Source organism: Urocitellus parryii, chromosome 6 (genome assembly GCF_045843805.1).
Source record: "Urocitellus parryii isolate mUroPar1 chromosome 6, mUroPar1.hap1, whole genome shotgun sequence".
NCBI classification, from domain to species: domain Eukaryota; kingdom Metazoa; phylum Chordata; class Mammalia; order Rodentia; family Sciuridae; genus Urocitellus; species Urocitellus parryii.
Window position 1 is genome coordinate 120,405,605 of NC_135536.1, and position 26,507 is coordinate 120,432,111.

General features: G+C 34.6%; 1 protein-coding gene and 1 pseudogene across 5 annotated transcripts in view; both read right to left on the reverse strand.

Moving 5' to 3' along the window:
- Positions 1-163: 163 nt before the first annotated feature.
- Positions 164-26,507, reverse strand: part of Ube2q2 (ubiquitin conjugating enzyme E2 Q2) — a 57,946-nt gene continuing 31,602 nt past the window's right edge. For 4 of the 5 annotated variants that reach the window (XM_026400496.2, XM_026400497.2, XM_026400495.2 and 1 more), the window contains 8 exons: positions 24,738-24,822; positions 23,134-23,194; positions 21,863-21,953; positions 14,812-14,870; positions 9,596-9,644; positions 8,316-8,411; positions 3,741-3,807; positions 164-1,761 (listed from right to left, as the gene is read on the reverse strand). In XM_026400496.2, coding sequence (XP_026256281.1) covers positions 1,730-1,761; positions 3,741-3,807; positions 8,316-8,411; positions 9,596-9,644; positions 14,812-14,870; positions 21,863-21,953; positions 23,134-23,194; positions 24,738-24,822 — 540 coding nt within the window. In that variant the 3' untranslated portion in view covers positions 164-1,729. Of the gene's footprint in view, positions 1,762-3,740; positions 3,808-8,315; positions 8,412-9,595; positions 9,645-14,811; positions 14,871-19,122; positions 19,359-21,862; positions 21,954-23,133; positions 23,195-24,737; positions 24,823-26,507 lie in introns of those variants that run through there. The other variant, XR_003301844.2, reaches the window with a different exon arrangement.
- Positions 12,637-14,466, reverse strand: LOC113190934 (heterogeneous nuclear ribonucleoprotein A3 pseudogene; annotated as a pseudogene).

Here is a 26,507-nt window from a genome sequence, read left to right on the forward strand (position 1 = left end):
TTTCTAAGTTCTCTAGCTTTCTAGTTTTAAAGTCAATCTGCCTCTTCCTCTCAAGCCTCCCCACATCCCATCCCTCTTTAAATACCCTATTCCAGAAATTCAATAGAGGCTACCTGAAACATACCTAAAGCACTGTATCTCTTATGAGGGAAAGGTGACAGAGTAATTTTTAAATGGTTCTTTATTCATAAACTTGATGCAAGTTTACAAAATTTACTGTACATTGCCAAATAAATCTGCAATGAAAAATAAAATCCAAAAAACAAAGCATGCCAAATGTGCAGCTGTCAATCTGCTAGCCATCAGGATATTAAAGAATTCAATAATGTATTCAAGATTTAGCCTTAGGCTTAAGGAACTTTAATGCTTTAAAGAATTCTGCCTTGTCACTTGTTATCTGAGCAGCTGGCAATCAGAGCTTTATATAAATTTAAAGTGAGCAAGAATGCCAGAAGATCTTTATCTACTGTCCTAACCAAAATAAAATCAAAAGAAACACAATAATGCATAAGTGTCAAATCTCTCAGATATGGTTTACAAAGTTAAAAACAATCTTAAATGCATAAGAAATGTGTTTCAACTTTGTAACTAGTTTGTGCAGAAAAATGTGCTTCTGGGTTTCTTTTAAAAAGTGCTTAATAACTAGAATTTATTTTTAAATCAAACTTGGGTTTATTAAAAAAAAAAAAAAAAAATCTCTCACCAACCAAACAGGACTGATTCGTGTAAGGCAGTAAAATGGAGAGTACATTGATTTGAGTCAGGTTGTACAAAAGAATTATGAGTTCCTATTAGTCTTTTGGTTGTAAAAGCCATTGTCATAACAACAAAGAGTCTCCAAATCAGGTATCTTTTTGTACTTAACTATATAGCTTTTTGCTCAAGGAAGTCTGTTTTCATACCAATCACTTTATAAGTTTATTAGTTTACAAATCATTGCAACATCCCGTTAATAAAATGGAAAGGTAAAATGACTTAGTATTTTAAATAACTTCAAGCTCTATATTGTGGCTTTTCTTTGTAAGAAATATTGAACCAAAAGAAACCGATTCGATTCAGCCCAGCAAGACTCTGCTGCCCCAGTGGAAATTACTACTCAACAAGCCTTAAGTGGCATTGCCTTACTTTGCTTTGCCTAAAACGTACAATTCAAGTAAGAGCATATCTTCAGGAAACAGTTCATATCTTCACACAGCCATAAAAAAGTTTAACAATTTAATGAGTAAATTTCCTGTCATTAAGTTGGCAATATCATAAAATGGTTTTAGACCTTAAAAGGCCGTGGTTTAGAAGGCTTAAAATTTTCTAAACCAATTGAACATTGATTAAACTTTTATTGGCTCTAAATGGAACAGTATATTGCAAATCCTCAAAACCCATGAACTCAGTATAGGAAAGCTACTGCCAAGTCGCAACCACAGTAACCTGATGCTGACTTGCCTGCTTAAAAGATTTCACTTTTCAAGAAAAAGAGATAAGAAGTGGCCAGTAAGTGTATTTATCAGGAAAATACAGTAAAGGCCCCACTGCTCAGTCCAAGATAACTGAAGTGAGCAAAATGAAAAGGCTGTAACTTATACTCGATGTCAGTTGACAGATTATCCACTAAAATATCTATTAGCTAACATCTTCGGTACTGCTGTTATAGGGGCACTCAAAGCTTGTATCTGCATGTTGGAAAGATTTTCTTTAAAGCAACATTGGTCCAAACATATGAGAGTCAACATATTTAGCCATCTTCCTTTGGAGGAGTATACCAGCCTGAAATAGAATGGAAAAAAAAGTTAAAACACTTTAATCCTTAAGCCAACTAGGAGAGCTGGCATTTAAGGTTAGGCAGTCTCTACTTCAAAAATTTGGTGTTTAAACCTACTGTAAAAATTACACTGAATTAACACAGCATTTTGTATTCACAATATCAAGTTATTTTCTATGCACAAATTGTACTTGAGTTTACAGCATAAGATCTCTGTTATTAATGGTATCCCTAGCTAAAGACAACAGTGTGTAATAGTAGATCGCATGTTAGGTTTTCATTTCACCTTTGTATTTGAAAGTAAACCTAACTGATATTACTATCCAAAAGCAAATTTCAAATAAGAGGAAATTGAAAATCATCAGTGTAATGATACTATTTTACAAATGAAGAAGCCTCAAAGAAGATGTGGTAACCAAGTGAATAGTAACAGAACCAAAACAGAATTCATCTCTATGTACTGCATTACATGGTGACTATGTTAATACATGTACTCTTGAAAAATACTAAAAGTGCAGGTAAGCATTCTCACCATAAAAATTATAGGTAATGTGTTAATTAGCCAGATTTAGTTATTCAATGTGTGTATGTAAATATATACATGTTTTTATGTCAAAACACATACAAAACAAATAATAGTATCTGTCAAATAAATAAAAAATGTACATATTTAAAAACAAAACTAGAATCCATCTCTCCTAATTCTGAATCTCTTGCTCTTTCATCATAGCTAAGTTTACACACACACACACACACACACACACACACACACACAGCAAGTTCTGTAAATGTATTTAAATGCCACTTGTAATGTTTAAGATAAAATGAAAGATTAAAAAAAAATGTGATCATTCCCAGGCTTCACAAAAATCTAAGCTCCCTATAGAAAGGCAAATTAGACCAAGTACTATTTGGTATAAAACTGTCATTGAAACAACCAAGATTTGTGGGGCAGCTACAAGATTCTGAAGTAGTAGTGGTTTTGGATCTACTCATTGCGGGGCACTAGAAATGATCATTAGGAAAACCTGGTCTTGTCCTGAAGGTCATCATCATCTTACTCATAAGCTTGAAAATTATTCTGAATATTACTTCCAGAAGCAAGCAATCACTAAAAAAGTGACAAGTTTGTCATTAAAATAAAAGTGAGTGTAAAACACAAATCCTTACAAACTACCCTATCTCTAGCAAAGTAAAGAATATTTACTAAACACTCTCCTCTTTAAGGAAAACTACTTCCTGTTATTTATTTGGCACAAAAGGGTCACTGTGCAGTGTGTCACTACTACGATGAAGTGTGTTTATTAGCACTTGCTTACAAAGTATTATACATGCACACTACTCTTCCTTCACAAGGGTGGCAAGACATACATGCCAAATTTAAAAGATTGGAAATTGAGGCTTACTCAGGGTCACCAGTGCCTAGTGGGTGACAAAAAAACGGTACTTGAAAATAGGTCTTCCAATTAGTTCATTGGTTTTTTCCTCTCATTGTTAAGAGACAAAATCCTCAAAATATGTGCATTGTGAATACAAGCAAAATTTAAAGGCCATTAAAGTTAATGAAAGATATTTTAAGAAAGATATTGCTCAGAAGTATATGCTGAAATTAGAATTGTTCTTACTTGAATAGAAAATTGTATAAAATTGTCAAAAGCACTAGTACTCTGAAGATGTTTCAGAAAGAGCTGATTATGATCCTTATTGAATTTAACAAAAACTGCCTATAAGGAATTGCCTTTAACTCACTCTCTATTCTAAAGAATACATTTCAAGTGAGTGCTATGATTCGCTCATTAATCTACTTGAAAAGATACTGAAAGAAGCAGAGTGTTAAAAGATTCATTGAAAGATTTTGGATGCAGCACAAGTTAAATTTTTTCACTGTGATAACTGTACTTGATTAAAAAAATTAAACAGAATATCAATACATTTTTTACAAAACTTCATAAATGACAATAAATACTTATTGAATTAAACTTACCATTTTTCTCATGTATCTGTACAATGGAATTATAGGACTGTTGGGCTCTTGCTAGATTATATTGATTCTGAAAAAGAATTACACATTTTAAATCAAAACTAACTAGGTGAAAATTGTTACAGTAAATGTATGGATGCATCATGGCTGTGCTTAAAATAATATAGGAAACATAATATTTATTTCTGAAACAATTTTAACTTAATGTCACATCTCATTTCATTATTCTCTACAATTTTTAATAACAACAAAACCAAAATTGTACGCCAATAAAAGCCTAAAAGCTTCAGGGTTCATTTTTATAAGTCTTCCTATCATTGATCAAATACAGAGCTTTCTAGTGTCCCCCTCCGTTCTAATGGATCAAGTTAAACAATACTCATTTGGACATGAATAAAATCCATGCTCTCTTCCTCATTAACATATCCAAAAAGACAAAACTACAAAATATTACTTTCAAACAAGAAAATCAAAACAAGATTCAAGTACTATACAAATGATTGATATTTTTAAATTAGAAATCTAAAAAAATGCCCATAGTTGGCACCAAACTATTACTAAGGGAGTCCTCTTTTGACAAAAATATAGAATCTTCTTTAAGGAGCCAAGTAAGTATATGATAGGTTTTTGTCCCCAGGAGTACAACTGACATCTTAATTTCAAACTATATATCATGTGCATTCTCCATAGTGGTATACACCTATCTACTATATTATGTCATAGAATTTTTTCTGAGTAATAAATTTGCTTAGAATGGAAAAAAAAAAAAAGTACAAGGACATTCCAAGGGAAAACTTTTTCTTCTTTGCTACTTCCAACCACCCAGTTCCCTTCTCCATCCAAGTTAACAACTAATATCCTTGAGGATTTTACAAGAATATGCACAAGTAGTCGGTTGTTGCAAGAGCACCGTATACACAGATGTGCAAAGTACTGGTAAAATGGCTAATGTAGATCTGAGTCAAGACATGTGCCTTCATAGTTTTGAAGTGCCCACTCCCAAGACTGCCCCAAGCCATCTATGAATGCCTCCATACAACCTCATTAATAGTACTTCACCACATCTTTGCTATTTCTGACAATTGGTGAAGCAGAATTCAGTTGTGTTTTGTTTTTCCAATATTTTTTCATTGTCAATGATATTTATTTTTATATATGCGGTGCTGAGAATCAAACCTAGTTCCTCACATGTGCTAGGCCCTAAGGGCTATTGTACCACTGAGCCACAACCCCAGCCCTCAGTTGTGGTTTTTTATTTGCATTTCTATTACTGGGTGAGGTTGAGTGTGTTTTCATATATTCAAACTGTAAATAGACTCATTTAAAAAAAAAAACGGGAAAAGGATATAAACAGGGTAGTAATTTTCAATTTCTAAATAGTAAAACCCTGTCATAAGGCATGTCATCTAAAAACTAAAATATATAAAGTATGCAGTAGTGTCATCTCAAAAATAATTTAAAAAGTGTTTTTTTTTCCACCCAGTCTATATTTTCACAAAAAGAACAAAAATAAAAGATACTCAAGGCAAAACTGTACTGCTACCTGTCCCAACTCCTGCTACCTCTCCTACACAGATCTGCTGAGTTCTCAGCTCCATCCTCTGACCCTATCTCTATCAGGCCTGTTGAAGGGAAACTTCAGTTTTTCAGTACTTACATCATTTTAGTAACATTTTCAGAAGGCAAATTCATTCATTTAGAACAACAGCTGACAGTATCTTTTTTTTTTTAATATTTTGAAGTAAGAGTTAAATGGCAAATAGAAATTCAAAGACCACAAAACAATTTAAAGTCCCTCTCATCTCTAACTTACCCCGACCAATATTTTTTAAAATCCTTATCAGAAACAATTAGCACTTGTTACATACTCTTCCAAAGATACTCTATGCTTACACAAGCACATCTATATGTTCTTGTCTGTTTCTCTTATGTGCCCATGCTCTGTCTTTCCCTCACACACACACACACACTCTCTCTCTCACACACTCACACACACACACACACACACAAATAGCATTTTTAACACCATTTAGCTTACTATTTTTAAATTTTTTTTTTTAGTTGTGGATGGACACAATACCTTTATTATATACTTATTTTAATGTGGTGCTGAGGATTGAACCCAGTGTCTCACTTGTGATAGGCAAGCACTAAACCACTGAGCCACAACCCCAGCCCCTAGTAGTGTCTTACTTTGACACCTCTTCCCCCCCAGGTTTATTATCCCAGGTATCATCATCATTGTTGTTATTATTTTGTGTGTATGTGGTACTGGGAATCAAACTCAGAACTTCATGCATGCCAGGCAAGCGCTCTGTCACTTAGCTGCTCCACCAGCCCTACCACAGGTTTTTTTTTGTTTGTTTTTGTTTAATTTTGAGACAGTATCTTGCTAAGTTGCTGCAGCTAGTCTCAAATTTGCAATCTTCTAGCCTTATCCTCCTGAGTTGCTATGATTGCAGGTATACTCCACTGAGTGCAGCTTCACAGGCTTTTATTTAGTTTCAGGTTTTTTTTTTTTAATAGTATTTCAAAGTTAACATTTAGACCATTCCCTGCAGACTTTTTAGAACTGAGGAAGAAGGTGAAACTCATTATGCAAAGTTTCCAACTTCTTAACTGACAAATATTTCTTAATAAGGAAAAATGAACAGTGATTTTTCATAGCAATTCACTAAACAAATTCAACTTCTAAGACATACACAGTTAATGCATGGCACAACACTTCAGTCAACCAACAATGGAGGCCGGCATGTAGAATGATGGTCCCAAAAGATTATATCACCTAGTGACATCATAGCCATCTTAGTTTATGTAATAAACACACTCTATGATGTTCACATAACAAAACTGCCTAACTACACATTCCTCACAAAGCACAATTGTCTTTAAGCAATGTCACTGTATTTTATTGATTGATTCGAAGAGATCTTCAACATACAATAGAGATAGAATTTTAAAACTGGAGGAGACTTTACCTATCCAATTGTATTCCAGATACAGATCAGAGGCCCAGAAGAAAGTTTGCATAGTGAGGTACTGACAAAATCTTTCAATTACAAAATAAGATCATTAGTTTGAGCCCTTCAAATTTTCTCTTTTAAAAAGAAAATGAGCTAGATATTTTTTTAAATGAATCCAATTTAACATTATGTTCTACATATAAACAGATGCCAGGAAGAAAATATTGAAAAGACCAGAAACACTATTAACTTTTTGGCATATTTCTAATAGTCAAGTTACAAGTGACATTTTTAGTTTTTTATACTTTTATCTACTTTACAAACTCTACATTTAGGAAGAATATATTTCATAATTTAAAAAAAAATTTAACCTGTAATCCCAGCTAATGTGCAGCCTGAGGCAAGAGTATCTAAGTGCCAGGCCAGACTGGGCAACAAAGCAAGACCCAACCTTCAAGTAAACAAAATATATCACATTTTAGTACATAATCATTTGATTGCCACATTTAAGCCTTAAAACGGTGTATATATATTTACACTATTAGGTTAGATGTAATTAACTAAACACTAGAAAATTGTTCAACTTCTGGATTTTATATAAAATGATATTTTGTTCCAGTGTAAAGAAACACCTGCTAAAAAATAAATCATTGTTTAAAATGACCTTTTCAACATTTTGCTTTTTCTGTGAATTAAGATTCTAGTGGGGGCTGGTGTTGTAGCTCAGTGGTGGAGCACTTGCCTTGCATGTGTTAAGGCACTGGGTTCAATCCTCAGCACCACGTAAAAAGTAAAACAAAGGTATTTTTGTTCATCTACAACTAAAAAAGGAAAATAAAAAAAAAAAGACTCTAGTAGACTCATGATTTAAGGTGCAATATGGTTACAAGTATATAATGCAACATTTGCAAAGAACACTGGGGGAAAACATTCAAATAATAAAAAATTAAATCAGGATTATTTCCATCACACATATATTTTTCAAAAACACACTACCCTCAGTGTATATCCTTAGCTCATTTACATATTATTGATAACTACAATTCTACCTGGAAAGATGTTTCTAATAAAGTACGGAATTCAATAACAGCAAAGACTACAGTCAGACTCTCTAGTTCCAATGTTTGTTCTGTCACTATGACCTTAGGTAAGTTACCTAACTTCTGTGTCTTTCAGTTTCCTCATCTGGGGCAATAACATACCTTTTTAGGTTATTAAGGGAGTTCAAAGAGTTAACATAAATTTAGATTGGAGTCAAGCACATTAAAGTTGACTAAGAATTAACTCTTATAGTGCGATCTCAGTGTGAAGAAACCACAAAGTACTTTTAATTTTTTATTAGGGTATACATACCAAAAAATAATAAGTTTAAAACTCTAGGTATGTTTGCCTATGTGACTATTAAAAAGACTAAAAAGAACAGATATTAAATAATTATCAATGAATATCTTAATTTTCTTACACTTCTTTTCTACAGTTCACTTTTATTAACAAAACAAATCAAATGACAATGAAATAAATTGTCTCAAAAAGAATGAAAGCAAGACAGGAAGAAGCTTCATAAAGTAACATAAGATGAATCTTACGCTTTATGTGAAATTCCTAATAAAAGTACCTTATTTGCTCCAAACTGCACTCTGGCCTTGCCTTTGACTAAAGTGGCATTTATTTGCATGATGACTGATTCTATTGAATAGGCACTGCTCCAGCCCTACAGGAAAAAGAAAACATGTCTCTCAAACAAAGCCATGCAGTATTCCCTAACAAAATGGCATATAAAAACTCAATAGCAAATCAGCATTAGAAAGAAACTGGGCCAGATGCAATGAAGTATGCATGCCTGTAATCCCAGCAGTTTAGGAGGCTGAGGCAGGAGAATCAGGAGTTCAAAGCCAGCCTCAGCAACGGGGAGGCACTAAGTAACTCAGTGAGACCCTGTCTCTAAATACAAAAAAGTGCTGGGGATGTGGCTCAGTGATTGAGTGCCCCCAGAGTTCAATCCCCAGTAACCCCCATCAAAAAAGAAGTTGGTATTAAAGGGTTTCCCCTTTAAGAGTAAGAGTTGGTAAGAGCTGGACCACTTTCAGAACCTTACAGATAACAAAAGAATCCTACATTCTAAGTGTGCACATAAGCAAATTATAAACTTAAATGAATAGCATTCTCAATGCTTATTCTAGCATGGATTCAGCACAAAGTACAATGTCATTTTCCTGGTTTACTTTAAATAACTTTTTCATTATTAAAAAGTAGGTGCCATTAAAACAAAAAATTTTTTTAAAGTAGATGCTGTTCAGCTCAATTCACAATAGCTAACCTATGGAACTAGCCTCAGTGCCCTTTGACAAATGAATGGATAAAGAAAATGTGATATACATACAGAACAGAATATTATTCAACTATAAAGAAGAAATTATGAAATTATGGCATTTGCTGCTAAATGGATAGAACTGGAGACTATCATGCTAGATGAAATAAGCCAATCCCCCAAAACCAAAGGCCAAATGTTCTTTCTGATATGCAGGTACTACATACAATAAGGAGGGGTGGGGCAAGTAACAGAAGTTTACTGGATTAGACAAAGGGAAATAAAGGGAAGGGAGGGGAGATGGGAATAAGAAAAGCAGTAGAATGAATCAGACATAACTTTCCTATATTTATATATCAATACACAACCAGTGTAATTCCACATCATGTACAACCACAAGAATGGGAGGTTATACTCCATGTATATATGTCAAAATACATCCTACTGTCATGTATAACTAAAAAGAAACAATAAGATTTTTTAAAAAGTAGATGCTATTACATAAGAACTTTCTCCTTAATATCTAATCTACATAATCAAAACACTATTGAGGCTGAAAATTAAGGACCATAAAAAAAAAAAATCACCTGTTTTGTGAGAAGTTCCATACATAATGCTCCTCCACCCAAGACGTACCTTAAAAAACAAAAAAGAATGCCAATTTCTCTAGATCTCAATATTTCTTCTTAATCCATTTTTAAGTACCATTACTAAGAAAATACACACAGAAGATAAATACAAAAATGAAAACAAATTGTTAGGGATATAGGACTATGAGTAATTCAAAAAATTTAATGTCATTGCTCTAATACTATCAATTTAAAAAAATAATGACTCTTAATAACAGAATATATTCAGATTTCTAAGATTTAACTAAGAACTTAACCCTCAGCACTCCAGGGAATGGGAGCAGAAGACTGTTTCCTTAACTAGCATTCAAGTGGTTCTCTGCATCTCAAACTTTATCTACACCATGTTTCACACCCAAGAGTTTTGACTCTGACAAAAGCACTGACTTGTCTTACCCCTCCTCCTTTCCTCTTATATGTCATTTTGTATAACCCTGAGGATCGGCTTCCATTTCCATGCGATTTCCCTTCTCACTTCCTTTCCCTCCCACCTCTCAACCCTGTTAATGTAAATCTTCTTCTCAAGCTCTTCGTCCCTACCCTGTCCTTGTTTCCAAATGGAAGAAATGATTTACAGTAGAAGGGGTAGAGAGAGAAAAGGGGAGGGGAGGGGAGGGGAGGGGAGGGGAGGGGAGGGGAGGGGAGGGGAGGGGAGGGGAGGGGAGGGGAGGGGAGGGGAGGGGAGGGGGGATAGTAGAGAATAGGACAGACAGCAGAATACATCAGACACTAGAAAGGCATTATGTCAATAAATGGAAGGATAACTGATGTGATACAGCAATCTGTATACGGGGTAAAATTGGGAGTTCATAACCCACTTGAATCAAACTGTGAAATATGATGTATTAAGAACTATGTAACGTTTTGAACGACCAACAATAAAAAAAAAAAAAAAGCGCTGACTTTTCTCTATCCATAATAATGAACAGCTTCAAGGTACTTAATGAAGTAAGTTATTTTTATCCATTCTATTGTGAAACTTCAAATGGTTCTGACCATGGAACCTCTCTCTAGGACTCCTCAATTTCTTTCTAGGTCTGGAACTATTCTCTAAAACCAAAGAATTTGTGGAAATATCTCTTTAGCAAATCATTGTTTAGATCAAGAATCTTCAACCTTTTTATCCTTTCTCGAATTAATTTCATTCCTCCTTTTAAATTTCAAAATACATTAAATATCAAACCTAAGGACAAAAAGTCAAGGGAATGGCAAGTTTTTAAGATTACCACAGTTTTTCTTCTAAACAAGCAAAAGCCACCAACTAGGTCTTTGTGAACACTGCATCAACTACAAACCATTCAGTCCTCTACTGAAGCTTTGGCTGTGGTTCCTTCCCAGAGCCACACTTGCCCCAATTTGCCAAAGACTATTCTAGCCAACAAATCTATCCCAGCTAACCATACATTCTTGTGCTGACCAAACCAAATGACTCTGCAGAGAATCTAAAAACATCTATGTAGACCACTCACTTGAACAATAGTTGTTACAGCTTGATGCAGTGGCACACTGTAATTCCCACAAGCTTGGGAGGCTGAGGCAGGAGAATTTCGAAGTTCAAAGCCAGCCTCAGCAGAAGTGAGGCACTAAGCAACTCAATGAGACCCTGTCTCTAAATAAAATACAAAATGGAGCTGGGGATGTAGCTCAGTGGCCCCGAGTTAAATCCCCGGGACCCCCAAAAAAATAAAATAGTTGTTATAGTGAAAGTATTTAATAAGAAGATGAGGAGGGTAAGTACTCTTAACTCCCATCCTGAAGTAGCAGGAGATTCTCCTAAACAGAACTGAGAACTTTCAGAGTATAAGTTTAATGGAAGAGAAAACCTAAAAGAAAAACATTTAAAAAATTGTGTGGAGAATCACAGGATTTAAAAAAAAAAAAAGTACACACTTTTGTATTCCTGAAACACAAGCGTCTAATTCTTTTAGAATGCCTTGGACTAAAAATAATGTAACAAACACTTGTATTTAATAAAAACTGAGTTGACAGAATTAGAAAAATCTAGGTTCTCTTTTAAATTTTGGTTTTCCCATGATTTCTCAAAGTCTAGCAATCTGTGATTTAACATCATATTTGATCTATATATTTTCAAAATGCTCAAGGAACAGGAGGAATTGCTTTAGACAAGAAGGTATGCAGTAGACATTAAAATACTCATTATCTAACCACTAACTTTTCTTTTAGCACCAGACTCTTCCGCTGAAGGGTGCAGAGTCACATTAGGTGGGAAGATAGGAAGTGTTTTCATATGTAGTTCAAAAGAAAGTATACTTCTACAAATACATAACAGTTATACTAATGACTGTCTAAACATAAGACACAAGTAGTTCTAGTTCCTCCACAAAAAGTGAGATAATATAGTCATTTCCTATACCCTTCTCTTCCTGGCAATCACTAATCTACTTTCTGTTGCTACAGATTGCCTATTGTGGCTATTTCATATAAATAGAATCATATGCACCATTAATAGCATTAATGCCTAAAAGAAGTGGTCATTTCTATATTGAATTACATTCATTTTATCAATATATGTTCCAAACTCTTATTGCTCTTTGCCTCCAAACAAAGGGTTCCTGCTTAATATTAAGACAGTTAAAGGACACAAGGAAAAAAATGAATCCAAGAGTCATCTAAGGATAACATATCACATACATGAGCAGAGTAGGAGTCTCAACTTTTTATTTTATTTTTTTTGAAAAGTTAAAAATTCCTTAATTTTTTATTCCTGGTACCACTACCACAATTTACAGGGCAATATAGCTGAGTAATGAAAAAGAAAAAACTACAACAGATAAAAGACCTCAGGAATGTACATCTAATTGACCCTACATTGCATTAATCAATAGCTGCACTTTTTGCAAACTGTCGCTATGACAGTCCTGAACAAGAAGGGGTTCCTGTTTAAGCTCAGTAACTTTTCTGACTATGGATCATCGTTCCTTCTGTGGCAGATTTTTTCAGTTCCTCTAATGCGTTTGGGACAACTGCAGCTTTCCTGACAACTCGTCGCTCTCTCTCCTGCTAAGAATTGTAGCCCTTTTCTGCTGTTTTTAAAACCTTCTGCTACCATATCCACCACTTCCACCACCAGATCCATAACCACCACCATAGGGACTGCCAGAGCTTCTTCCACCAATACTACCCCCCTTCATGGGTCCATAATTTGATTGCTGTTGACCACTGTAATTTCAAAAATCATTATAGTTCCTACCACCATAGTTACCACCACCAAAATTTCCTCCTTTATTGTAATCATCATATCCTCTTCCACCACCATATCTAACACCTTGGTTTCCATATCTTGGTCCACCACCACCATAACCTCCTCTACTACTATAACCAGGACCACCACCATAGTTGCCACCATCACCTCCAAATCCATTTTATCCACCATCACCTCCCCCATAACTACCTCTGCTGCCACCACCTCCATCACCATAGCCTCCTCTTCCACCAAAGTTTCCACCATGGCCAAAGTTACCTCCACCACCTCCAAAGTTTCCTCCACAATCCATAAAGTTGCCAGATCCACCTCCACGACCTCTTTGTGATCCAGCAAACTGCATCTCTTGTTTAGAAAGGGCCTTTTTCATTTCACAATTATGCCCATCAATAGTGTGGTATTTCTGAACAACAATTTTGTCAACTATATCATGATCATCAAAAGTTACAAAAGCAAATCCTCTCTTTTTCCCACTCTGCCTGTATTCCATAACTTCTATGTTTTTTTCCCACCGTGGTACCACTACCACAATCTTGCCATACTTTTCAAAGTAATCTCTCAAATTATATTCTTCTATATCTTCTTTAATACCACAAACAAAAATTTTCTTCACTGGTAGATGGGCACCAGGCTTTACAGAATCCTCTCTAGAAACAGCTCTCTTTGGTTCCACTACACACCCATCAACCTTGTGAGCACACATTGCTGCATTCACCTCTTCAACACAAATCACAAAACCAAAGCCCCTGGAACGTTTTGTTTAGGGGTCTCTCATTACCACACAATCTGTGAGTGTGTCCCATTTCTCAAACTGTTCTCTTAAACTATCTCAAAGCTCAGACCACCAATAAACAGCTTCCTCAATTGCTCTGGTTCCTTTGGATCATGGGAGATACGGCAAAGGATTAGGCTACAGGTTATCAGGTAAGTAAACTCCTACAAAGCAATATTATTTGTGTTGCAGAAATCAGAATGGGCTCAGCACATCCATATACACTGAATAAAGCCATACTTTGGTTTACTTGAGCTTTAGACAGAAACCATGCCCAGTAACTATTCTGTAGTATCAATACCACAGTCAACACATATTCTGAGTATATTGAGAAATAATTTTCACATGATTTGATTCCCTGCAAAGCAGAAATAAGTGTATAAATACTGGATAAATTAGAAGCAGACCATTTCTGAGAAAGGTATGAAGTCTATTTCAGTAGTCATCCATTTTTTTACCTTAATGTTAAACTATTACTATCTCAATCACAGAAATGATTGACTTAAGGACTGGATATTTTTAGAATTTATCACTGCAAAATGTATTATCTCACAAAGTGAAATTAAATGTCCATCTGAAAATGCTCAAAATTAGTTTAGCAGCTCCTACTCTGGGGTTCTATAGGACACTTCATAAGTAACCTAGCTACAAATTCTTATGTTTTCCCCTCTCTCCATAAGACTATCTATGAAAAAGCACAATATAAACTTCAATAAAACTCTGACAATAACCATCTGATTATACTACCTGCAGCTATTTCCTCTAGAAGGAACAGCCAGCCACCCAGCTTCACAGGCCCATGAAATGTCTTGTGATTACTCCTACAAGTACCATTTAGGAGTGATCATCAGCAATGTAGGAATCACTCTCCAATCATAACTCACATCCTCAATCACAATTTATATTTGTAAAAAACTTATTTTATGGTAAATATATAAAAATAGGAACCATTAAAAACTCTACCTATAAACAACTTAACAATTTATACTACTGGTTCTGAATGTGGGCTCCAAATCAGCAGTATCAACTTCCTAGAAATGTAAATTCTCAGGTCCCACCCCAGACCTGCTGTATCAAACCATGCAGTAGAAGCCTAGCAATCAAGGTCCCTAGAATTTAATTAGTTCTCCAAATGATTGTGATACACACTATCAAAAACAAGTAATCACTTAAACTTACCCTCCTGAGAGAACAGGTAATACCACTCGAACAAATGGAGGATCAAAGGGAAAGTTATCCTAAAGAGCAAATGAGCAAGTTTAATTAATTTCAAGAACATCTTTAATATTATACATTTAGAAGATTTAAAAATAATCTATAAAGAATGCACACATTTGGTGTCTGATATGAGGATCACAATAGTAAAATCAGTACCAAGAAATAAGATGAAACAAACACCAAAGTAAATAAGAATGAAGTTAAGATTAGGACCAAAATAGTGTTTTGGTAAATATCTACTTACAATAGACCTCTGTAAATAAAGAATCATTCCAATCACTGACTAATAACTAGAAAGGGTGGACAAAATGTGACAATTACAGGGCTAAATGTTAAAGAGAAAGCAAAATTGGGGGGGGGAGGCAACTATTTTTACCTTAGTTTACACACACACACACACACACACACACACACACTACAGGAGAGAAAGATAAGAGGTTCACAAACTGGGTGGCCCTCACAGATTCAGGGATAGGGAGATCAAAGTCTGAGCTCAGAATCCCCCAAGAAGAGGCACTGATAAGGCTTCTACACTTGAGTTTGGGATCCTAAAGGACAAACTGCCCTGGACAGGAATCAAGTCCAACTTTAAATCATCTCAATCCCCAATTATTCTGGCTTGCTTCAGTTTGAGTCCCTGACAGAGGAAAATGTAAATCCTCTCACGAGAAAAACACTGCCCAAGGTTTAAAATCAGCTCCAATTTTTTTTCATATGTAACAAATATCACTGAAAATAACTAATTTTGCAGGCATGTTAGCATATGCCTATAATCCTAGGGTTTCCAGAGGCTGAAAGGCAGGAGGATCACAAGTTCAAAGCCAGCCTTAGCAACTTAGTGAAGCTCTAAGCAACTAAGAGAGACCTTTTCTCAAGATAAAAAGGGTTGGGAATGTGGCTCAGTGGTTAAACACCCCAGGTTCAATCCCTGGTACCAAAAACAAATACATAAATAAAAATTAACTAGTCATATAGGCCTTAAAGATAACAGTATCAGAAAACAAGAGAAGTAAACAAACACAAAACCACAAGAGAGTTAAGAGTTAGCAGACATGCTTTCAAATAACTGTTGAATATTTTCAAGAAAAGACAAGATTGAAAACCTTGGCAGAGAACTGCAAATTATAAATTTGAATCATGGAAATTCTGAAAATTAGAGATACAATAACTACAATTAGTAACTTAATGGATGAGTTTAAAAAAATAGGTCAGAAATAGCTAAAATGAAGTTGAAACAAAAAGGTAGAAAAATAACAAGACAATATAATGAAAGGTTTATCACATATATTGAGTCCTAGGAGAAGGGAGAATGGAACAGAGAACTAGATGAGAATTTTCTAGAACCAAAGGCTTCACAAGATTTAACCACTGTTAAGTACTTCAAGAGAAAGAATAGTCTACATATAATAAAATGGTATCATCAAGGTACCGAAATAAAGAATTGCCAACCTAGAAATCTAAACCTAATGAAGACTCTTCAAAATAAAAAAAAAAAAAAAAATACTTATTTTCCCATCCACAGACCCACAATGAAAGAAATACTAAAGGATATATTCAGGTAGGAGAAAATATGCCAGATGAGAACCTGGGAGAAGAACGAACATGAAAGTAGCAAATATGCAGACGGATTCTCCTGAATATTAGTTATTTTAAAAATGTAGGGGGCTGGGGCTGTAGCTCAGTGGTAGGGAGCTTGCTTGGCATGTGTGAGGCACTGGGCTCAATCCTCAGCACCACATAATAAATAAATAAAATAAAGCTCCACTGACAACCAAAAAAAAATTTTTTTTTTAAGTGTAGGATTTTGGATAAATATAGAACTAAAATGCATGACAATAACAGAATGTTAGGCAGGGAGTATATGAACTCACAGTGTTCCAAGGTTGTTCTACTGACAAGGAAGAAATAGAAATTAACAAATTTATATCAGACAAGGCAAGGATATGTACTGTAATTTTAGGGTAAGAAGGTAGAGTAAGAGCTGGAGTTGTGGCTCAGTAGTAGTGCACTTGCCTGGCATGTAAGAGGCACTAAGTTTGATTCTCAGCACCACATATAAATAAATGAATTAAATAAAAGATCCATCAACAACTAGGAAAAAAAAAAAGAAGGAAGAGTGAAAGAACATACAACTACCAAGTAGGAGTAATGGGAAACTGGAATTTAAAAAAAAAAAAGAGAAACATGAAGCATGAAATACAAATAAAAAATAATCATCCATAAAATGATAAATTTAAACACAAATATCAGCAGTAACACTAAATGTCAAAGACTGCTAGGCACAGCAGCACATGCCTGCAATCCCAGTGACTTGGAAGGCTGAGGCAGGAGGATTCCAAGTTCAAGGCCAGCTTTACCAATTTAGCAAGATCTTGGCCCAAAATAAAAAATAAAAAGAACTGCGAATGTAGCTTGATGGTTAGAGCAACCCTGGGTTCAATGCTTAATATTGAAAAAAAGAAAAAAGTCAAAGAATATCATACTTGATAAAAATATAGATGTCCTCGAAGATGAGGAAAAAGATGACTTGGAAACTTCTCAGGCTAACAAGCACACAATTGGAAACTACTTCCAGAATAAGAGCTTTTCTCCTCCATGAACTGAAGCAAAGACAGCAGAGTGCTAGAGGTCAGATCCTTGATGGCCAAAAGACCAAGGCTGCCCCTCACTCCCTTAGAGCAGTCAGACAGGGAGATGGCACACTGCCTTAATGAAGACATGACAGGAAGTCTATGAGAAATCATCTCCAATGCCTACATTAAAACAAAATGGAATTAAAGGGAACTAATGCATTTTTTTAAAACCAATTTGAGGACAAGAGATCCAAACAAACATTTTTCTCATTTAGTTATTTCCAAGAAATAAAACCCACACAAATTTATTTAACTGAGAGGAAGCAGCAGCATAATTTCAGTAACTTACTTTACCTCACACCTTCTGCCTACTCTCAAGTAAGACCGATTCTGAGGAACCTAAAAATTATGAAAATTCAATCCTGCTAACAGAAGAAGGTAAAGCACACTTCTGATGGCTAAGCTGACAACCATGAAATTTCTATTGCAAGTTGGAAAGAAAATCTACCTACAAGATACTACCTTAATAACAGTTATAATCTACTTTCAAATAAGGGCTCAACATTTACTCATTTTTTAACAGCATAATGAAAGGCATGGATGCAAAGCATGGTAAAGTGGAACCTCATTTAAACTTCTATTTTTCTAGATCTTTAAATATGTGATCCCATTCTTTTGAGAACTATCTTCACTTTAAATAGTTCTTCAGAATCATTTTTCTGTATCAAAACCTGGGGACTCTGCTCCAAAAATGCTGTACCCTGGAACTTAACTAATTAAAATTTTTCAGAAATAAAATGGAGTTCAGTGAATAAAAAAATTTGAGGTTGACTGTTAAATAGAAGCTTGAGTTACCGTAGAACACTAAGTCAGAAACACTCTCTCAGGCTTGCAAGTTATCTGATTTCCAATATAACATTTTGGCCTTGTAAGCTATTCTTAAGGATGAATAACATTCTATTTTTGAAAGACTATATCATCAGATGGTTCTAAATAGTTACAAATCACTGCCTTATATGAGTTGAAAATTGCCTCTTTATAATTTGACATATTCTAGTTTTATATCCTGTGTACATCAAAACAAATAAAACTAATGCTTCCAAATATACAGTCCTACAAATAGCTGAAGACAAGTTATCATGAACTCTAATGTTCTACTATCCAATTCTACAAATTTAATAATCTTAGGACATGGAATAGAATCTTTTTTCCAATCCTGGCTACTATTCTCTAAGTGAACCAAAATTTGTCTGTCTAAACCATTCTTTACTAACTCAGAATTCAGTGCAATGATTCAGATGTGACCTGAAAAAAATCACTTCCTTAAAAGCAGTGTTCAGTCAAGCACTATGGTGCACACCTGTAGTGCCAGGCTCAGGCAGAATGATGGCAAGTTTGAGGCCACCCTCTGCACCTTAACAAGACCTTGTCTTAAAATAAAAAATAAAAAGGGCTGCAGATATAGCTCAGTGGTAGAGTGCCCTGGGTTCAATCTCCAGTACTAAAGGGGGAGGAAAAAAAAAACTCGTGGAACAGATTTACAAAGTTGCTGACCAGGTACCATTCCCATTCTTATGTTATACTTCATGTTCTATTTCTCTTATTATCCATGACTCTCAAGTTGTGACTATGGATATCCGAGACCATAAATATATTTAATTCTGGCTCCTTCCTGTGAGTCTTTCTTTCTGAGTCATACCTGCTATCCTCCAAAGTCTGTGAATCCCGATACTAATAACTTGGCAATTCAGTTTAAGGTCCTCTTCATAAGGTCAGTTAGCTCAGGACAATCACATTCTTCCCAGGTCTCTTAAGAAACACTCCAACCCTAGAAAAGGCCCTTCTTTCTGCTGTCAGAAGACATGGTCCAGTAACACAAATCCAATAGAATTTCAGCCATTTACCTCCCAGATCGTCCCCTCCCTGAAGTTCTACCTAGGGCAGGAAAAAATAATGAAAACACTACCTGCAGTCACAAATCCTCCTGACCAAGATTTCATATTCCTCTTAAAAGACCTCCCATACCTGTATTCCCAGCTACTCAGGATGCTAAGGCAAGATGATCACAAATTCAAGGTCAGCTTGGGCAATTTAGTGAAACCCTGTCTCAAACTAAAATAAAAAGGACTGGGAATATAGCTCATTGGAAGAGTGCTTGCCTGGCATGCAGGGGATGCTCTGGGTTCAAATCTTCAGCAGCACAATCAATAAAATAAAAATAGCTTCCAAGGAGGAAGTGAAAGGGAGGGGCACAAGGTACTGAGAAGTTTCTATTTCTTAAGCTTGGTGTTGGGCATCTGAGTATATGATTTAACAATGATTTTCTCAGGACAAAATATTTTGCAAGAGGTTCTTTTTTGTTTGTTTGTTTTGTTTTTGGTTTTTTGTTTTGTTTTAAATACCTTCCTGGTTTTCAGCAGTTTTGTTTGCTGGTTTGTTTTGCTTAGGTATTTAATTCACTGCCCCATTTAAATTCAGTAAAAGTGAAGATTATTAACTTCAGTAAATACATGCCAAACTCACATTCTAGGAAAACAACCCTAGGTAATAACTGAAATAGTTTCTGCATTAACAAAACTGAGAAAAAAGTACTAAAAGTTTAGGCTATTTCAAGAAGTACAGTCATAAGATATCCCAAATCAGAATATACACAAACGAAACCAAAGTAAGAAGCTTTCAAAAAATTATTGCCATTCTTTCTATAAGTATTCTTTTCAAGTCTTTGTTTTCTTCTTTCAAAACACCCGATATCCATCTACTCTCACCTACTCCTACTACCACCTATGCCAGGCTGTCAGCATTTCTTGTCAAGATTAAATTATAGGGCTGGGGATGTGGCTCAAGCGGTAGCGCGCTCGCCTGGCATGCGTGCGGCCTGGGTTCAATCCTCAGCACCACATACCAACAAAGATGTTGTGTCCGCCAATAACTAAAAAAAAAATAAATATTAAAAATTCTCTCTCTCTCTCTCTCTCTCTCTCCTCTCTCACTCTCTCTTTTAAAAAAAAAAAAAAGATTAAATTATAAACCCCAATTTATCCTCCAGAAATGTACTCTAGCCCCAACTCTGCTCTGCCACTGAAGGCACAATGACTATTTAATAAAAAAGAAAAATCCTCAAAGATCAACTATGCCTTTTTGTAAAAACCTCTAATGGCTCTTTACTACATAAAGGTGAGAGCCCAGACTTTTCACCATAACCTCCAAAAATGGCCTACAGCCTTCATCACACTGATTTTTCCCCAGAAAGACTATAGGCTCTTGAAGATTGGGGATATTTTAGATGATGCCAGTTCTAAAGCCCTCCATCACCTAATGCATAAAAGCTACCTAACTGAAATGGGAGAAAAAAATATCTGGTAGGCATTGTTGAGTAAATTTTTCCTCACAATTTAAAAGAGCCAATCAAAAAGAAGTTACATATAATTCAAATGTAACTACTTAGGGATACTTCCTAGTGTTTTTAATCAAAAGATTCAATATATTTTTTAAAATTTAAGCCACTACATTTTATCAAAACATTTTAATCTAGATTCCATTGCTGTTCTTTTTAAATATTTGTAGCATCTTAAGAATAACTACTAAATATAATAAATTCAGAAAAGTGTATAAAATATAGAGGTACACCTTAACAGGCTATTTTAAGGCATGTGCCCACATAACCAACACCCTGCTCAAGAAAGACTACAGTCAGTATCCAAGGAGCACACAAATGCCCTTTTAGCTCTCAACTCCTACATGGACTCCTTATCCTAACCTGTATGGTAATCGCATCTTTGCTCTTGATAAGTTTTACTGGCCCAGGTATGAATCCATGTCAGCATTTCTTAGCCTTCATTTAATTTTTATCACCCTCAGAAATCCTTTTAGAAAAATTTTTCCTAATTTCAACCCACCCAACCCCTCTCTATTTTGACACCACAGAACTGCATATTTGTTTGTTCTGTGGCCCTCTGGGGAGCCATGGACCATATAATGGATTTTTTTTCCACACCAAGGATCAATTTTCACCTCACTGGGATGATAGTGCCTCCACTGAGAATGCCCAACACAATGCTAGTTTTATTTATTTTTGAACTCTATTTAAATGGAACCGTTTAAAATAGGTTAGAGATCTGCTTTCTCTTGCTCAACACTGTATTTAAAATTCACCCATCTTGTCTCATATAGCTGTGTTACTTCTTATGAATACCATAATTCTCCATTTAATTGAAATCTGGGTTATTTACTGTTTGGGCCTATTATAAACAATGCTGCTTTCAACATTCTTATGTACGTCTCCTGACATGCCCAAGTACTCATTTCTTGTGAAGTATATGCTTAGACAATTCCTGAACTAGAGGGTACAAATGTCTTCTATACCAAATAGTTTTCCAAAGCAGTTATACAAATATACACTCCCATTTGAAACCTATGAAGTCCCATCACTATATTCTTACCTTAAAAGAGAAGTTAAGCAAAATATATTCTATGCCTTCTTTTTCTTTTAAGATCTGAAGATCACTGTGCAACGGACTATCAGGGTCAACCCTAAGAATAACAAAACAAGAGCCAATTCAAACAGAAAATTAGAGAATTTTTCTTACTAAACTCAAATATGAACCAGTCCAAGAGCCAAAGCATAGCTTCAGAGTAAGTTTCACACAAAGAAATTCTAATGCTACTCTAGAGCCCCAGGAAAAATAGGCCAATATGGTCTGTAGTTCCTTGAGAATAAATGCCAAAAATAAATAGTAGTACTCTTAGTTTTGGTTTTTTTTTTTTTTTTTTTTTTCAGTTGTAGTTGGGCACAATACCTTTATTTATTTATTTACTTGTTATGTGGTGCTAAGGATCGAACCCAGGGCCTCACACATGCCAGGCCAGTGCTCTACCACTAAGCCACAACCCCAGCTCCTCTAAATGTATCCTAATAAGGGAATTCAAAGTTAACAGTCATATGTACATAATTTTCTCAAGAACTCAAAAACATTTTAACAAGCCTTCCTAAAATTACATTATTAGCCAAGGGGTTCAGGAGAGAAATCTGTCACTGACAAAACCATGAAAAGTCAATCACTGTAATAAAAATCTAAATTTGTCTCCTGGCATGCCCAAGTACGCGTTTCTTGTGAAGTATATGCTTCCTGAACTAGAGGGTACAAATATCTCCTATACCAAATCATTTTCCAAAGCAGTTATACAAATATACACAAGTCATATTTAAGTCATATAAATATACCCAAATCCCCTATTTCAAACATAAATGGGTTATATTATAGCCTCATCAGGTTATTTTTTTTAAGCTATCCTCAATGTGGCCTCATATTTATGTAATTTTTGTAGCAGAACACTTTAAAAATTTTTTTATACCTTTTAGTTATTTTTATGTGGTGCTGAGGATTAAACCCAGTGTCTCTCACATGCTATGCAAGCACTCTACCACTCAGCTATAACCCCAGCCCTCATTAGGTTATTGAATACACTTTTGTTTCTAAGTTGCCATTGTCACAAAGTCCGTGAACCACTATTTCACAGTTGGTACCTCTTTCTCAGACATTTACTAAGCCTCAGTAACCACTCAATTTAACAACCTTATTTCCATAGAAATAAGATCTAAAGTTCTAAATAAAAGCTGTATTATAAAAGTGTCAAAACAGAAGCAAAAAATCCACTTTATTGTGATAGTCTAACATTGCAAAGAGTGGTTTAGCACCAAAAAGCCACTTACTTCTGCAGCTTAACATGCCAGTCATATAAACTGTCATTTATGAGTTCCACTGAATAAATCCCTGAAAAGATAAAAGGCATGCTGGTTATTCTTCATTTGATTGCATAACTATTACTCTGGTGTAAACATAAATACTAAATAGTCAACAAATCTATAAATTTTGCTATTAAAATATGAAACACCTCCACTATACTGTAAATATTTGACCACTGGGACTAAGTCTCTTATACCTTTAACAGATAATTAAAGCTATAAATTAAGAAGATTCTTTAATGAATTCAGAAACTGTTTACCATTACCTACAAAAAAATAGATTACACAAAATCTTATGTATTTAAGACTTTTCTTCTAAGTATATGAAGAAACATTTCTAAAACAAGGGAATCCTACATATATTGTTTTATGCTTTCTGGGACATCTCTCCAAGTCAGTATACATAAATTATACTGTCAATCTTTTCAAAAATTGTAATAATTCTGGGGCTGGGTTTGTGGCTCAGTGGTAGAGCGCTTGCCTAGCATGTGTGAGGCACTGGGTTTGATCCTCAGCACCACATAAAAATAAGTAAATAAAATAAAGGTATTGTGTTCATCTACAACTAAAAAAAAAAAAATGTGGTAATTCAACTAATTCTACCTACTATCTGATTTTCTTTTTTTGCTGGTATAAACAATGCTAAAACAAATTAAGTTATTTATTAACATTTGAAGATAAAACTAGTATCCAAACATTTAACTGTCTAGGTTTCTACAGCTAGAACTTTTCTTCTTCGTAAGAAAAACTATTGGGGTACTCAAAGTTCTGATAACTCAAATTCAGCTTATCATGCACTCTAAGTGGAGGGGTTGTTTTGAGTTTCTAAGAAATTCTAATGATTTTCAAATAATCACTGAGGATTCTTGAATAGATCATAATGCTAACTTTCTGCCCAAAGATCAGTTCTCTCCCTAATAATACTCTAACAAGTAGTTTACTTCTAGTTAAAGAGGTTCCACAATATTCAAATCTTACTGGGTAAGAAAGAGTCAAACTATGAAATGGCAAAAAAAAAAAAAAAAAGAAAAGGAAAGGAAAAAAAATCCATCTATTTTTAAAATAGTACCATAACTACCCCTGTAGCAAGAGTTTATTATTTTTAATAAAAATGACTTGGCAAAATTCTCTTTGCATAATGAAATATACAAAATTTAATCTTAAAAACATTTTACAAGGGACTGGGGTTGCAGCTCAGCAAGCGTAGAGCACTTGCTTCACTTGTGAGGCACTGGGTTTGATCCTCAGCACCACATAAAAATAAAACAAAAAAATAAAGATAATGTGTCCATGTATAACTAAAAATATTTTTTAAAAAAAACATTTTACAAAGCAATATTACACTTTTTCAAAAAGATCAGGAAGAAGGTGAAAACATGATGTAACTATAAAAAACGTTTTCTTTGATCCAAAAACTTAACTCATCCTATCTTATCTCCTACATCTTTTGGAATTTTGCATCTATAAAAGTTAATAAACATTTCTATTTCTATCCAGTTATATGAAATGACATAAGCTGAAAACAGAAATGAGCAAAAGGACAGAGACAGTAGAAATCCAGGAGTCCTTACCTGTTTTATAACTCTGTGATCTGTATATGTCCCTGAGCTCTTTCATAAGTCTATCTGAAGCTTGCACTGACCCAGACACCGCACCCTGAAACATAAAACTTGCTGTTTACAAGGTCTATTGAGGCAAGTAATTAGATTTAAGGTATTTGATTTTAACATAAAAGTTTACAATGAGTTTGTAAAAATGAATTACCATTCTATACTTCAAGAAGTCGAAAAAAGCTCAATTAAATGAAGGATTATCAAGTTTCAAAGGATTATAAAACTGGGGGGATAAGTCTGGTTCATTTAGCGTTTCTTATAATCTGGGGGGATAAAGGTGAGTCTACCCAACATAACCAGACCATCATGGACTCTGTAACAGTGTAGAATTACACTGGGACTTCTTTAAAGATGAAAATGTGCCGATATCTTATCCTAAGACTGAATATGAATGGAACTATTCTTTTATCATGTGAAATTTCAATCATGTAAATTTTAAAGATTTTTAAAGGTTATACTACATTTAAAGGGAAAAAAAGTACAAAGATATTATTTCCTAACTAGGTGATCTTAAACTGATTTAAGTCCTAGTTTTCACATCTATAAAATATAAAGAAAGATTATCTATTTCATACGGTGGCTATAAAAATTTAATGAGAAGGCATAGAAAATAAAAAGTACTTAACATTGTGTTTATCAAGTGAAAAGTGTTCAATAATTTGTAATTGTTCTGACTATGATGCATCTTAACCAGAGTCAATCAAAAGATATATAAGTATAATAATCATTAATTCAATTACCACAAACTTATTTTAATAATCAAGATATGTAGTTAGCTAAATTTCCTTATTATATTAAAAAGATGTGCCATATTAAATTAACATTAAATAAGACTGAAGAAGGAAGCGTTTTCTAACTATTTACAAATCTTGGCACTTACTTGCATAACAATGCATTCCCTGTGTTTGCCTAAGACAAAGTAACTGGTCCTCAGATTTCATGGAATTAAGAAATAACTATTACTCAGCAATAAAAGAGAATAAAATCATGGCATTTGCAGGTAAATGGATGGCACTGGAGAAGATAATGTTAAGCGAAGTTAGCCAATCCTAGTAAAACAAATGTCAAATGTTTTCTCTGATATAAGGAGGCTGACTCATAGTGGGGTAGGGAGGAGGAACATGGGAGGAATAGATGAATTCTAGATAGGGAAGAGGGGAAGGAGGGAAAGAGAGGAGGCAGAGGATTAGCAAGGATGATGGAATGTGATGGACATCATTATCCAAAGTACATGCATGAAGACATGAATTGGGTGTCAACCTACTCTATATACAGAGATATGAAAAATTGTGGTATATGTGTATTAAGAATTGTAATGCAAAAAAAAGACTACATGTATAATGGCATAAGTTGGCATGAATATACTTTATATACAGAGATATAGAAAACTGCTCTATATGTGTAATAAGGATTGTAATTCATTCTGCTGTCGTGTATTTAAAAAAATAAAATCAATTAAAAAGAAATAATAGAAGGCAGGTGGTAATGAGTGATTAGAGAGCCAGACTATTATTTTGATGTCTCCTTCTCTTGGGAATTATTTACATATGTCTATAAATATACACACACACATTTATATATACGCATATACATGTACACATTCTTATTTCTCCCAACAGGCATCCAAAAAGTATGTGTTATTTGCCCACACTTTACAGTTGAGGAAACAGAAGTCACACAGGCATGTTTGTCACCAAACGGTGTTCATTTCATACCCCCATATGCTTC